A 13,820-nucleotide genomic window follows, 5' to 3' on the forward strand; every position below is an offset into this window, starting at 1 on the left:
AGTGTTTGATTTTAGTTTTAGTGAAATATTGAGTTTTAGCAAAAACTTCAATTCCAAAAAAAAAAAAAAAAAGTTTCACCAAAATACAGTTACAGTGACGTCAGCATGCGTCAGCGCGCGTCAGCGCACGTCAGAATGTTTAGGGTTGGGCTTCCAGCTGTCTTGTGGACTTGCTTGGATGCGGTAATGGTTGGGTTCTAATGGCATACATGTAAATTAATGTAATTAATAAGCCTAAATTATTAGTAGGCTTATTATTGGGTGCTGTTGGTGTGTTTGATTAAGGGTGGGTGCGGCAACAAAGTTTTCTCTGTAAATGGGTGTTATAAATTAGTGACTATATATATATAAACCATGAATCTGATTGTGGACAGAACTATATCAGATATATCATATATCTGCTTTTAGTTTGGTACAACATTACATATCTATTTCTTATTTAATAATGTGGGTGGCTAGTGGCTACTGCCCTCCTAAGATGAATCTCGATCACATGTTTTTCTGTCCTCCAAAAACCGTTATGGGTTGTATTTTATTGAGTGGGCCATGAGCCCAATATTTCACGAAGAGGTATCAACTATTGGGTCACATATGTAAATGATGGCCCACAGAGGTCCATTCACTGGGATGCGGTGACTCAACGATTAGAATTGTGATAAACTTTTACCGACATTTTTTATTTATAATAATGTTAGAGTCATCAAAATATAGGGTTTTTAAAGGGTAGTTTAGGAATATTTATAAATGTGTTAGGTGTCTAAAAAAAATTTCAGAATTTTTAAATTTGGACGTGGTTGTCCAAAGAAGGTGTTTGCACAATTGCTCTTTTTCTGATTATATTAAAGGAAATTGAACTCTGAATCTATTCTAGCACTGACTCATTATCCCACCCACCCAAAATCACCGTTATATACACAGTTCTTTTTTTTTTTTTTGGCCACTTATATACACAGTTCAGTTGCATAGGATGTTGTGAATTTGTTGGGGGGTTTTGGGTTTTAGTGGGATCTAGTTTATTGCAAAGCCATTTATATTAAGCCCAAGCCCATTGGATCTAGTGGGTTGGATATTAAGCCCAAGCCCATTATACTTTCAAAGTGTCTAAATCCACCGACCCAATCAGCCCAAGATGACAAGCAAGCAACACGTATCATGCAAAGCGACGCAACCTATCGCTAAAACCCTCTCTTTCCCCTCAAACCGTTTGCTTCCCATTTTCTTGTCGTCTCCAACTCTAGCGAGCTATAACAAAAGCCGAGAAAAGGTACAACCGTACAAGTCACAGTATGTATTTTATTTTATGTTTTTTTCAAATACTGAAGAAATGGTTAGCTTTGTTTACTTCTATGGTGTTTTGTTTTTGTGACCTGAAAATAATGTGGGTTACATCTGCCATCTCTAAGATTTCATATGTATTGTGAATCATACGAGATGGACGAGATGGCCAGATGGGGGTGTCTTAGAATATGCGGTTTCTGAATATTTTTGGGTTTTCCTTGATATATTGGAATACCTTGCTATCTGCCTTTCAGAATCTGTTTGAATTACAATCATTAGTAGTTCTACAATTTACAAAGAATCATAAATTGAAAAAATTCAATTTTTTTGAACCAAAACAATGAATGAAATATAATGTGTGGTTAGCATGACTGAACTTGCTTTCTCAGTGTTCTAGTTTTTTAATGTGTATTTGGGTTGTTGATTTTGGAAGATGTCCTACTAAAATATTCCTTTGTTGGTTGTGGAAAGTTTTCTTATGGGTTGTTCACATTTCCATGTATATTTGTTACTAATAAACTTAAGGAGACTTAATATGTTGCTTCATTGTTGGGGGTCTGTCGAATCAAATATCACAGTCGAATATGGACACTATAAAGATACGGTTCCTTATATAATGTGCCAAGTAGTGACAACGCTTTGTATGGAGGTTTACCTTATTTAATCCATCAGACACAATTAATTATAGTTTCAGATAGTGCTTAATCCATCATCCTCATTAATTGAAGTTTCAGATTCAACACATCTTCTTACACTATTTTTCCCTCACAACAATTGCTTTTCCTTTAAGGCTCTTATGTTATGGATTATTTCCTCAACTGAAAGGACATTTCGTATTTTAACTTGATACTTTACATTCCCATTGTGCTGGATGTCTTAAATTGTTGCAAAAATGGCTCCTGCATGACAATGTTTGATTTTAGTTCTAAACTAGAAGTGAACTTTGTTTCCTATAATTGATTTTTTTTGCAATTTCAAGGTTCACTGATTTGAACTTCCCCTCGGGTCATGACTCGTACATATTTACATACAGGAGTTATCTTTTATTTCTTTTTATTGTTGATATTCAGGTTTCAGAACCATTTGAACAAGTGCACCATAAAATGGATTATGAGGCTGGTCATGAAGCAAGCTTATCTTTCACTGATGTTAATATTGAGAACCCAGAAGTAGAGTTGAATAAAGTTGAAATTCTTGAAAGGGACTCACTGGATGGTGTGGTTATTGGAGGATTAGGAAATTTTGGCGAGGTTTTAACCAGGATTGAACTAGATCTAGCATGTGCATCTGAGAAGTTAGTTAATTTAAGTGTTCTTATGATGCATGTAGCAACCAAAGAGAGTGACTTCGAAGCCTTTGCTTCCAAGGAAGAGCAGACATCAGTTGATTCTGTTGAGAAGGCTCTGGAATTCACTCTCTTATCTGAAATTTTAGTCTCTGAGGTGAATGAATTGGATAAACTCATGGCTATACTTCAAAGAGATATCACCATTTCCCAGGAGCTACTATCTTCATACAGATACTTGGGAGAAACTTTTGCGGTAATGGAAGAAAAGCTGTGTGATTCTGAAGAATCTTTGAAGCAGTTGCAAGATCAGGTCTCTGAAATTAGGGTGCAATCTTTGAAGTACCAGAGGACCTTTTCATGTTTTGATGGAGAAGAAAACTGTAAGATACAAGCCTCATTCAGTATGATGTTTTTGTCAATATCATTATTTACTCATTCTTATTGTGCTTATATGGGGTTGCCAGGAAATTTTATAGTGTAGGCCAGGCAGGTTTATAACCACCTTTGGTGCAGGGCATGAGTCCTTAAATATTAGAGGGTATACCTTTTATTTTCATCCCATTCTAATGTATGCATATTGACAGGGAATAGCGACAAAGGAGTGGGCTATTTAGAGGATGATAATTTTTCTAGCATGAATGTTAAGATAAAAATGCAAACTGCTGAACAGCAAAGACATATTCTGAGGATGCTAGAGAAATCTTTGGCAAGAGAGATGGATCTTGAAAAGAAGCTTACTGAATCAAAACAAATTGAAGAAGACCTGAAACTGAGACTACGCTCTTCAGAACAAGAAGTATACTCCATGGAGGATGAATCAGCAGATGGTTGGGAGAGGTGGTTAGAGGCAGATAATGCATCTGGGGTCATGATGGGTATTTCAAAAGAACTACTGGGTAGACTCCAGATTCTCCAGTTTAATTTAAATGGTTCACTTCAGCGAGAAGCTGAGCTAAGATCGCAGCTTGATGGTATGCTGAACGCCAAAGAAAGCACTTTGAGGAAGCTTGAAAGCAGCAATGCGAAACTTAATGACTTCTTTTTAGCACAGACAAGCAGCTTAAAAGACAGCTTGAAGGAAGCTGAAGATAAGTTAATTCTTGCCGATTCTGAGGTCTTTACTTTGAGGGAAAAGGTGAGTTCACTTGTGGAGCAGCATAATTCTCTTTGTTCTGAAATCAGTGAAATGGAAAATGTTATTACAGAGCTGAAAAAGGATGTATCAAAGGCTGAAGGTAGGGCCGACAATGCAGAAGCCAAATGCAATTTATTAACAGAGACTAATACGGAACTTAATGAAGAGCTCGGACTTCTTAAGAGGCAGTTAAGGGAACCTGATCTCCGGTTACAGCATGCACTGGCATCTGCTGAAGCTAGCCAAGAGAAACAGAACTTGTTGTATTCTACAATCAGTGATATGGAAGGTGTGATTGAGGATCTAAAGCAGAAGGTTTTGAAAGCTGAAAGTCGGGCTGACAGTACAGAGGACAAGTGTATAACATTATCAGAATCTAATGCAGAGATAAATGAGGAACTAAGCTTTCTAAGGGGTAGATTGGAATGTTTGGAGGCAGCTTTGCATCAAGCTGAGGAAGGAAAAATAGCTACTGCAACTGATATCGGTATCCGGTCCAAAGTTATTACAAATTTGGTCATGCAACTTGCTTTTGAAAGAGAGCGCCTTCATAAGCAGGTCTACTCTTGACCCATCTATATTTGATGAAAAATTCAGGGTTGGTTTTTGACCGTGAAGTGGGAAATGTCTCTTTTTAACGTGTAGTCTTTAGGATGTCATCTCATCACAATCCAACAAAGGAAAGCCTTCATAGAGTTATTTGGATCACTAAATGAATCTTGTGATTTTCATCCATAAATATTCATACATAAATAAATAGCCGAAAGTTGTACATTGTCCTGTTTAAATAATTTGGAACAAAATGCAAATTTTACTTTTCTATCATTGCGTTTTAGCACTTATACATTTTCTTTCCTGCCAATATATGTTTCTGTTAACATTGATAAAGGTAGCTTAAGAGAAAGATGGAGATTTCTGTTGTAGCATATCGAAACTAAGTGAGGGTCAGCCGGCCTGTTTTAGTAAAATGTGTTTTTCCCAACTCTAAAATATTAAGCTGAGCTTCTGGTGCTTGAATGTGCAGATTTCTTCATTAGCAATGGAGAACAGTACTTTGGTACTGAAGTTGCAAATGAACAATCGTCCATCTGTAGTTGTGGGCACTGATGATAGAGGAAATGGTAAAGACTTCCCAAAGCATGATTTGGCTACTGGCACAAGAGAAAATAAGGAAGAAGCTTATGAGTTGTCTGCTAGTAATTCTAAGGTCGGTGGTATCATCAAACCAATTTGACTTCTTGTACTGTTTGCCTTGGTTTCCTTTTTCAACCATGCTTCAGGAATACATTTTGTTGTCATGCAATATAATTTCATTTCAATGTCCACATTTCTTTGCGCATTTTCTGCATGTTCCGTGTTCTACTGAGAGGTTCATCTTGTAGCCCAACTTGGACTACAACATTGTTGTCACTAAACTATGCCTCATTTGTATTTCTCAGCTGGATAGGACAGAGAAAAATGTTTCTGTTGGTGAAACTGAAGTGGGACCTACTGGTTCGACATCAGAGATTGAGACTGTGAGGAGAATAGATGCAGGAGTTCTAAGCATTAAGCATTTATTCGCAGCAATGCTCATTTTACTGATTTCAGCTGTGGTTTATTTTTTTCTGCAACAAGGCTGCCCATTTTGATGCTGCAGCTGGATTTCCTCATCGGCTAATCTCTACCATAAGTTTTATGACACAACAACCAGCTATCAAATGATATCATGCACAAGGGCATTCAGCATGTCACTTGATGCAAATTTGTAGGCACAATGGATTGTAACTCCCTGCAGCATATTTTCAGGGAGTTACAATCCATTGTGCCTACAAATTTGCATCAAGTGACATGCTGAATGCCCTTGTGCATGATATCATTTGATAGCTGGTTGTTGTGTCATAAAACTTATGGTAGTGTTGATGATCCTACTCTTCAAAGGGGAAATTTTTGCTCTACTGAAGAATATGTTTCCTCCAACTCATTCAGGACTCCAGAGATTGATGGGAATTACCATTTTGACCAGAGCATTTTGTGTTCCCAAAACAGCACTAGGCTTCCATGCAGAGTTTTCTTCCATTAAGGTTTCCCAGTTTCCCCGGCTTTCTGCACAGTTAGTTACTCTAGTGATGTTGGGATTTGGATGAGTTAGAAGTTCATTTTGTTGGCAGTTCTCTGTAAGTTGCCTGGTTTCCATGATATGATCCCAGGGCAATTAGGTCAAAGTCACTTATTTTTTTAATTACATCAAGATTCAAACCTAGTATCTAAACGTTTAAATAGTTGTAAATAATATTTGAGAAACAACTTCAACAATAGTCATTACCATCAAATTTTCAATGCTTGTATTTTCTTATCAAATTTGTTTACACAAATTTATGGATGTTTACGAATCTTCTCGGTAAAACAAAAGAAAAAAGTACATGTTAAAGCAAATAAATAAAAAAGGGAGAATTTGACAGAACTATGATCAATGATGCACGCAAAATTCTGGCTGCACTGAGTTCTTATTTCAACAAAACGTGAACTTGGGGGAGTCAAAAGGTTGATTTTTTTTTTTTTTTTTTTTTTCAGTTAAAAGTGTTTTAATTATAAAAATAGATACCATTTAAATCAGGGTTGATCTATTAACTGACATGATATGTATTCATCAACTGATATGTCGGTGATTAGTTAACATGGTCAAGAAAAAAAGGTGATCCATCTAGCCCAACATGTATATGAACTCTTTCTTTTTCCTTATTATTTTGTGGCCAATATGTATAAGAGCGCTTGAATATAATAATTTGACTGACAATTTAATTTGTTATGCAGAATCTTGAACCTTTTCTTTAGATTTTATACCTGATCATTGATCGTTGTGCTCACTGCTTCGTTTTGTCTGTCTAATTTATTTATTTATTGTTTTCAATTGTACAAGATGATTCTGGTTTCTGATTGATTTTTTTGATCCCTCCCACACAGATATTGTATTACTAATACACAAGTTTTTTTTTTTTATAATTTTTTTCTTCTTTTTTTCCCCTAATTTTCTGAAGCTCTTAGTTTATGGAAATTCAAAGCTCCACCTTGAGCTCTGAAAAAGTTCTGAAGCAGTAGAATATAACTACTGGGAATCAAAACATGTCAAACCATAACACTCAAAACTTTGATGTGAGAGCACCTTTGTTGTCAAGGCCTCAACATGAAGGGGCCATGACTGGTAAACATTCTGGCGCATCATTTATTGGCTCTGTGTTTAATTTGTCATGCACCATTGTTGGTTCTGGAATTATGAGCCTGCCTGCAACCTTGAAAGTTCTGGGGCTCGTTCCCGGGATTGCTTTGATCATTGTGGTTGCTTTTATCATTGAGGCATCCATCAATATGTTGTTGAGATTCAGCAAGGCAGGGTCTGCAAGTTCCTATGGTGATGTCATGGGTGATGCCTTTGGAAAAATTGGGAAAATTTTACTTCAGATCAGCATTATCATTTACAACACTGGTTCTCTTATTGTGTATATGATAATAATTGGTATAATCCCATTTTACATTCGATTTTACTTTTAAAAGCATTGTTTTGTGTTGTTTCTGTTATGGCTCAGATAGTGTTTGTTTTCTTTTCCAAACTAGAGGATGTGCTTTCTGGATCAACCTCAAATGGGGTTCACCACATCGGCATTTTGGAAGGGTGGTTCGGAGAACATTGGTGGACTGGCCGCGGCTTTGTTCTTGTTGCTGTAACTGTCATCATATTCTTTCCATTGATGTTCTTTGAGCATATTGGTTGGTAAATATTTCCTTAGTGCATCAGTACTAATTTGTAATCACCTTGTTTCTGCCTAACAAAAGCTGCAACCCTATACACTTTCAGTGTAAACCTTTTTGGTAGCTTGAATTTGCTGCCTGATTTCTATAACTCTTCTATTTTTGGCGGCAGATTCGGCGAGATATATCTCTGTCATATCAGTTGGATTGGCGCTTGTGTTTCTTCTTCTTGTCATTGGGGTCACACTTTACAAATTAATGAATGGAAGCATAGAGACGCCTAAATGGTTTCCAAATGTGTCTGATTCACCATCATTCTTTAAACTCTTCACTGCAGTCCCTGTTGTTGTTTTTGCATACATCTGCCACTACAATGGTTATCAAGATCATCTCTTTATATGCATATTCAAGCCCTTTCATGCATAGCATAGCATTTGTTTCACTGCTGTTAGAATTTGCATTCTTAGAATATTCAATTTGCTTATTGATTTGCAGTTCACACAATACAGAATGAGCTTGAAGATACTTCCCTAATGCAAGCAGTTGTACGGAGCTCACTTGCTCTCTGTGCAGTTGTCTATGTAATGACAGGCATTTTCGGGTTCCTCCTGTTTGGTGAATCCACATTTTCTGACTTGCTCTCAAACTTTGACACTGACATTGGCATCCCATACAGTTCAGTGTTCAATGACATCGTTCGGATAAGCTACGTGGGGCATGTCATACTTGTATTCCCAGCCATATTCTTGCCACTGCGGCTCAACTTGGATGGCCTGCTTTTTCCCTCAGCAGGGCCTCTGGCTTTGGACAAGAAGAGGTTTATGTTGGAAAGTGTGGGGCTTGTCCTCCTTTCCCTTGTGGGTGCAATATTCATACCCAACATTTGGGTGGCTTTCGAGTTTGCTGGAGCAACTATAGGATGCTTACTTGCATTTGTGTTCCCTGCTTCCATTACTCTCAAGTGAGTTATTTTTCATTCTCCAACTAGCCATTTACAAATTGCTAGCTATTCTGAAAGAATGAAAAAAACAAAAAAACCAAAAAAAAAAAACAAAAAAAGCCTAAAAAGGGTTATATATATATAGCTAAATTTTGTTAGATTTTGACTTTCTAACACAATTTTCTCTCAATTTGGTGTTTCAGGGACCCTCATTGTATAGCAACCACCAAGGACAGGGTTGTGTCAGTTTCCATGATCATTCTTGCAGTATTTGCAAACCTGGTGGCCATATATAGCAACCTGAGCCTTTTGCTGTCATAAGAGGGACTTGGCAATCTTTGACCAAATGGGCAAAAAGAGAAAGAATTGACATTCAATTTAATTTCTGCTTTTGTGAAATATTTCAATGTTGAGTGACTTGAGTCATGGATGACATTATCAGAACTTGGTTCTTCCAAGTATAAATTCACATCTTATTCCATTCCATTGCACTAACTTGTTCTCTTTTATTCGTACACGTCAAAAAGAACCATGCCGTACCGTGCACAAACAACATGTTAGAGTCGTATTAAGTTCAAACTATCTTATCTTGTCGTATATTGAAAAAGGTGGCCAAAAACATGATTACGTGTCGCAATTTGAACCTCTTGTAATTTCTTAAGGAGTTTTTATAACGAAACTGCAACTATAATACCCAGTGGAGTGTGCAAGTTGCAGTTCAGTTGCTCTATCTTTTGCTCTTTCCTCCTTAAGTATGGTCCTGAGAGAAGAAGCTTCTATTCGTTATCTTTTTTGTATATAACATCTTCCAAGGTGCTTACTTCAACTTCAAAACTAATATAAAAAAAGATTTGGATGACTCTCCCTCGTACTTCTCACAGAGATCGTCCACCTAACCTACATGTCTTATTCACCACCAAACATGCAGACCTCCCAGTCAAATGGGCACATTCAATCATGTGTGTAGATCTTTGTTTGACTGGCAGCTGAGCTCTAGTAACTAGTTGTCCTATAAATTTGGTCTTCTATTTATTTGTCTGATGTTTGTGTACAGGTGTTTATTTTGTTTAGATTCTGTAGAAGCCATATTTGAGTCTTTTCTCAGTTCAACTTGTTTCCAAGAGACCTTTTTAAATACTTGCTTTTAAGTTATAAATCCAGAACCAAATTATGGATCAAATTTAAAACAGAGTTGTTTCTGCTTAGTAGTTTTGCATTGCAAACAGCCCATTAAGTGATTCTTTTTGGAATTTATACAAGAATTCTGCTTTCTACTTAATCTTGTATATTGAGCTCTCAAAGTGATAAATTTGAAAGCCTTTTGTGGCTCATATTTATAGCTAGTAGTGAACCACTGGAATATGACTAGTGAAGGTCTTGAAAACATATCACACGAGATAGAGCAATTGGTTGATGAGAGGACCCCTTTGCTGCCCACCAATCAAAATGAAGAAGCTGAAGTTGGGTTAATTGGCAAACCTAGTACTGGAGCTTCTTTTCATGGGGCTGTGTTCAATTTGTCATGCACAGTTATTGGTTCTGGAATCATGAGCCTGCCCGCAACCTTGAAAATATTGGGACTCGTCCCGGGGGTTGCTTTGATCATAATAGCTGCATTCTTAACAGAGACATCAATTGAGATGTTGCTGAGATTTAGCAAGCCAGGGTCAGCATTTTCTTATGGTGAAGTCATGGGTGATGCCTTTGGAAAAGTTGGGAAGATTTTGCTTCAGATTTGTGTTATTATCAACACCATTGGTTCTCTTACTGTGTATATGATTATGATAGGTGTATTTTCAATGCTTTTCTTCTTCTGTTTATGTTCCCCTTTACATTTCAAGTTAAGCTCAAATACCGTATGCCTGCTGTTCTACATCAAATCATGCTAAGCTCCTTGGTTAATTCTGTTTTTTGGTGACCAGAGGATGTTCTTTCCGGGTCAACTTCAAGTGGGGTTCACCATGCTGGTATTTTGGAAGAAAGGTTAGGAGTGCACTGGTGGACCGGACGTGCTTTCGTTCTTATTGTCATAACTGTTGCCATATTTGTTCCTTTGATATGTTTTTAAGCGTATTGGTCAGTATCTCCTTCCTTGTTAATTAGTAATGAGGAACTAGTTCTGTTTAACCACCAAGGAGATCCTTTAAATTTTGCCTGCAGACTCACTGAGATTCACATCAGCTATATCGATTACTCTGGCAGTTGTTTTCCTTCTTGCTGTGATTGTAATCACAGTATACAGGTTCATGTTGGGAAGCATAGAGACACTGGCCTGCATGGTTTCCTAGTGTTACTGATTTGACCTCCTTTGCTAATCTCTTTACTGCATTCCCTGTTGTGGTTTTCGCCTATGTATGCCACTACAATGGTAAGCAATTCAGTTGATCCTCTCCTTCCATGCACAGTATTTTTAGGAAAATGAAAATTCTTAGACCTTAGTACTAATAATTATATTTCTTTGTTATCAATCCAATGCTAGTTGGTATCATCATCACAAACAAAATTATACAGTTGTGATCTGCAAAACCAGTATATTAGGGATGAATATATCAGTTGGGAACACAGACACACATACATAGAACTATATGTGTATATATGTATATATGTATATGCATCTTCAGCAATGTCTCTCATTTAGTCATATCCTAGTCTAAATATCTCAATTTCCCCAACTTCAAATGGAGACCTGGCCATTTTGATGCCCAAGGATGCAAGCCATTGTGAGGACTACAGTTGCTCTTTCCGGCCTGCTCTCCAATTTCGACACAGACCTTGGAATTCCATATAGCTCTGTGTTCAATGACATTGTCCGTATCAGCTACGCAGGCCATATCATACTTGTATATCCCATAGCTTTCTTTCCACTGCGGCTTAACTTGGATGGCCTTCTTTTCTCCTCAGCCAGACCGCTGGCTTCGGACAACAAGAGGTTTTCTTTGATTAGCACAGGACTCATTGCTATTACCCTCTTGGGTGCAATATTCATACCAAGCATATGGGTGGCTTTTGAGTTCACTGGAGCAAATGTTGGAGCTTTACTTGTCTTCATCTTTCCTGCTTGCATTGCTCTCAAGTGAGTTTTGGTTTCACATTTTGTTTCATCTTAATTCATCTCAAAAGAAATTGGGGTTTTGATCTTCACATATGGTATTATTTTCAGGGACCCTCATGGCGTAGCTTGGAAGAAGGACAAGGTTGTGTCTGTTTTCATGATCTTTCTTACTGTACTCTCAAGTGTGGTAGCTATTTACAGTGATGCATATTCATTATTGACATAGGAGGGGCTTTAACTTATCAATTGAAATATTTCTATTCCCATGAATGAATCGTAATTGTAAAGGCAGAGTGTTTGAGTTATATTTTTTTGATCTCAAATGAAATATAGAGATGGAGTAAGAGAAGAAAATTATGCTTCTGTACACCTTTGATTATAAGTTCAATCACTAAGACAATTTCAATTCATTTAATTTCTTGCATAAAATTGTTTACACAAAATTTTGATTAGTCACACATGAGACATACAATGTAAGTGAATTTGCCATACACGTAATAATATTACTTAGGGTGCCGCTATTCAAACCCAATTTTTTTATCAATATCACCGACACACTTTTTATACCCATGTTCATTTTTAAAAATGTTAAAAACTTATTAGTACACTCAATATATTTTCCTAAACTATTCTTATTAAAACTCAACATAACAATCATCAATTTTACATTGTTACTATACCTAACAAACACACTAAACCCCAACATCATCACATTATCACACCACCTCCCAAACCCAACACCACCACCTCCCAACCTCTGGGAAAAACTGGCGGTGGTAGTGGTGTCGGCCTCCGCCTCATACTTACAAGAAACTTACTCAAATTTAGTGCTTAAACTTGGGTTTCCCCTTGTGATAAAAGATGCAGAGATTTACTCTCACCTTTTGAGCCACATACTCATAATCACAAGTCCCCATGTCTAAGAGGCCGACCCCAATTTTTCTCCCGGAAACTCTTTAATATGTCCCCACCTATCAAATTGTTACATATATATAGCTATGTTATGTAGAATATCATCTCAAAGTCCTTGGCATACAGGGAACGGCAAGCTTAATTATATTTTTACTCAAAACTCAAAAGTCACCAATTGAAAAAATTAGAAATCCAAATACATAATCCCCGGATTTGAGGAGTTTTATAATAGTTACCAAAAGATTTTTATTTTGGTAAATTTGGACTAGGGATGGCAAAATTCCCCGTCCCCAAAAATCTCCATGGGGACCCGCCCCGATTAAGCGGGTATGGTAATACAATTCCCGTCCCCGCTCCGCCCTGTATACCCGTTTAATAAAAATATTATATTATATAATTATATTTTAATTTATTTTCTTAATTTTTGTTGCATGTCTTTAAAACTTAATAATGTTCTCTTTATGATTTAGTGTTATTGTAATATAATATGATAAATTTTAATATATTTTATTTATTATATTATATATTTATATTAATTTGATATGTTATTAATAAAAAAAATTTTTTTAAAAAATAATAGGTCCCGAATATCTCCAATGAAAACTAATTACCCAGCAGGGCGGATATGGTATCGACAAACCCGCCGCACCGTTGCCCCTACAAATTATTTTTTTTTGCCAGAGAACCTAGAAATGGAGCTGTAAAGCGCAATTTCAAAACCGCGAGTTATAGATGCGAATCTAATATTAATTAAAAGTCGTGAACCGCGGTTCTTGACAGCGACTTTAGCCCTTATAAAGCAAATTTCTTATTTGCATTGGGCGAAACTATTGGGCCCGAACTGAACCCAAATTTCAATGGCTACGAAGGAGGAGCAAAAAGACGAGCTCGCCGAGTCTCTCAACGATCTCTTCACCAGCGTCTCCACCATGGTCAAATCCGAGCTCCAGGTTCGGTCTCTGGAACCCTAATTTCTAACTTTTGAAATCAATTACGGCAGCAATCAATCGTTTCATCTAAGAAGCATATGAATCCATTTATCAGGGATCAACCAACCACTTGGAACTTCTAGAAAAAATGAATCTGAGAGTGGCCGAAGAATACAAAGGCTTCGGCGACGTGGCTTCTGGGTTGAGCGTTTTCGTGGAGCAGCTCAAGTCGAAAAGCGGTAACTTCGAGGAGTACGTGAAGCAGATTGACGTTATAGATCAGCAAGTAACGGAATTCGAAGCTGTGATTTCAGTGCTTGATAGATATGTGTCTATGTTAGAGTCCAAAGTTCAATCTGTGTATCAGAATCCACCACCTTCCTAATTAATAATTATTCACAATACCAAGTGTTTGTGAAATTTTTTTTTGTTGATTTGAAGTTTGTTGCAATGTGTTTTTGTACAACGCTTTAAAATTGGAAATGATAAGTGTACTGCTCAAAGTGAATATACCACTGTAAATTAGAGATTGAAAATGCTAAAGAGATACTAGATTCGAA

The 13,820-nt window shown here is 37.0% G+C and overlaps 3 protein-coding genes and 1 pseudogene across 4 annotated transcripts; all 4 read left to right on the plus strand.

Moving 5' to 3' along the window:
- The first annotated feature begins 1,186 nt into the window (after positions 1-1,186).
- WIT1 (WPP domain-interacting protein 1) lies at positions 1,187-5,390 on the plus strand. The gene is made up of 5 exons (XM_086241564.1): positions 1,187-1,264; positions 2,349-2,946; positions 3,151-4,259; positions 4,726-4,908; positions 5,141-5,390. The coding sequence occupies exons 2-5, from the start codon at positions 2,382-2,384 to the stop codon at positions 5,330-5,332; spliced, it is 2,049 nt and encodes a 682-aa protein (XP_086097690.1). The 5' UTR covers positions 1,187-1,264; positions 2,349-2,381; the 3' UTR covers positions 5,333-5,390.
- A 1,398-nt stretch (positions 5,391-6,788) lies between these two features.
- LOC147288400 (amino acid transporter AVT6B-like) lies at positions 6,789-8,710 on the plus strand. Its single transcript, XM_086241950.1, has 5 exons — positions 6,789-7,194; positions 7,293-7,445; positions 7,600-7,803; positions 7,923-8,388; positions 8,571-8,710. Exons 1-5 carry the CDS (start codon positions 6,804-6,806, stop codon positions 8,686-8,688), a joined length of 1,332 nt encoding a protein of 443 aa, XP_086098076.1. The 5' UTR covers positions 6,789-6,803; the 3' UTR covers positions 8,689-8,710.
- Positions 8,711-9,234: 524 nt separating this feature from the next.
- Positions 9,235-11,658, plus strand: LOC147288401 (amino acid transporter AVT6A-like; annotated as a pseudogene). Its single transcript, XR_015121805.1, has 5 exons — positions 9,235-10,155; positions 10,290-10,443; positions 10,528-10,735; positions 11,083-11,440; positions 11,528-11,658. The product of XR_015121805.1 is annotated as an amino acid transporter AVT6A-like (transcript).
- A 1,500-nt stretch (positions 11,659-13,158) lies between these two features.
- BLOS2 (biogenesis of lysosome organelles complex 1 subunit-like protein) lies at positions 13,159-13,768 on the plus strand. Its single transcript, XM_086242302.1, has 2 exons — positions 13,159-13,281; positions 13,376-13,768. The coding sequence occupies exons 1-2, from the start codon at positions 13,189-13,191 to the stop codon at positions 13,643-13,645; spliced, it is 363 nt and encodes a 120-aa protein (XP_086098428.1). The 5' UTR covers positions 13,159-13,188; the 3' UTR covers positions 13,646-13,768.
- Positions 13,769-13,820: the final 52 nt, after the last annotated feature.

Source organism: Dryas octopetala, chromosome 4 (assembly GCF_963921425.1).
Source record: "Dryas octopetala chromosome 4, drDryOcto1.1, whole genome shotgun sequence".
NCBI classification, from domain to species: domain Eukaryota; kingdom Viridiplantae; phylum Streptophyta; class Magnoliopsida; order Rosales; family Rosaceae; genus Dryas; species Dryas octopetala.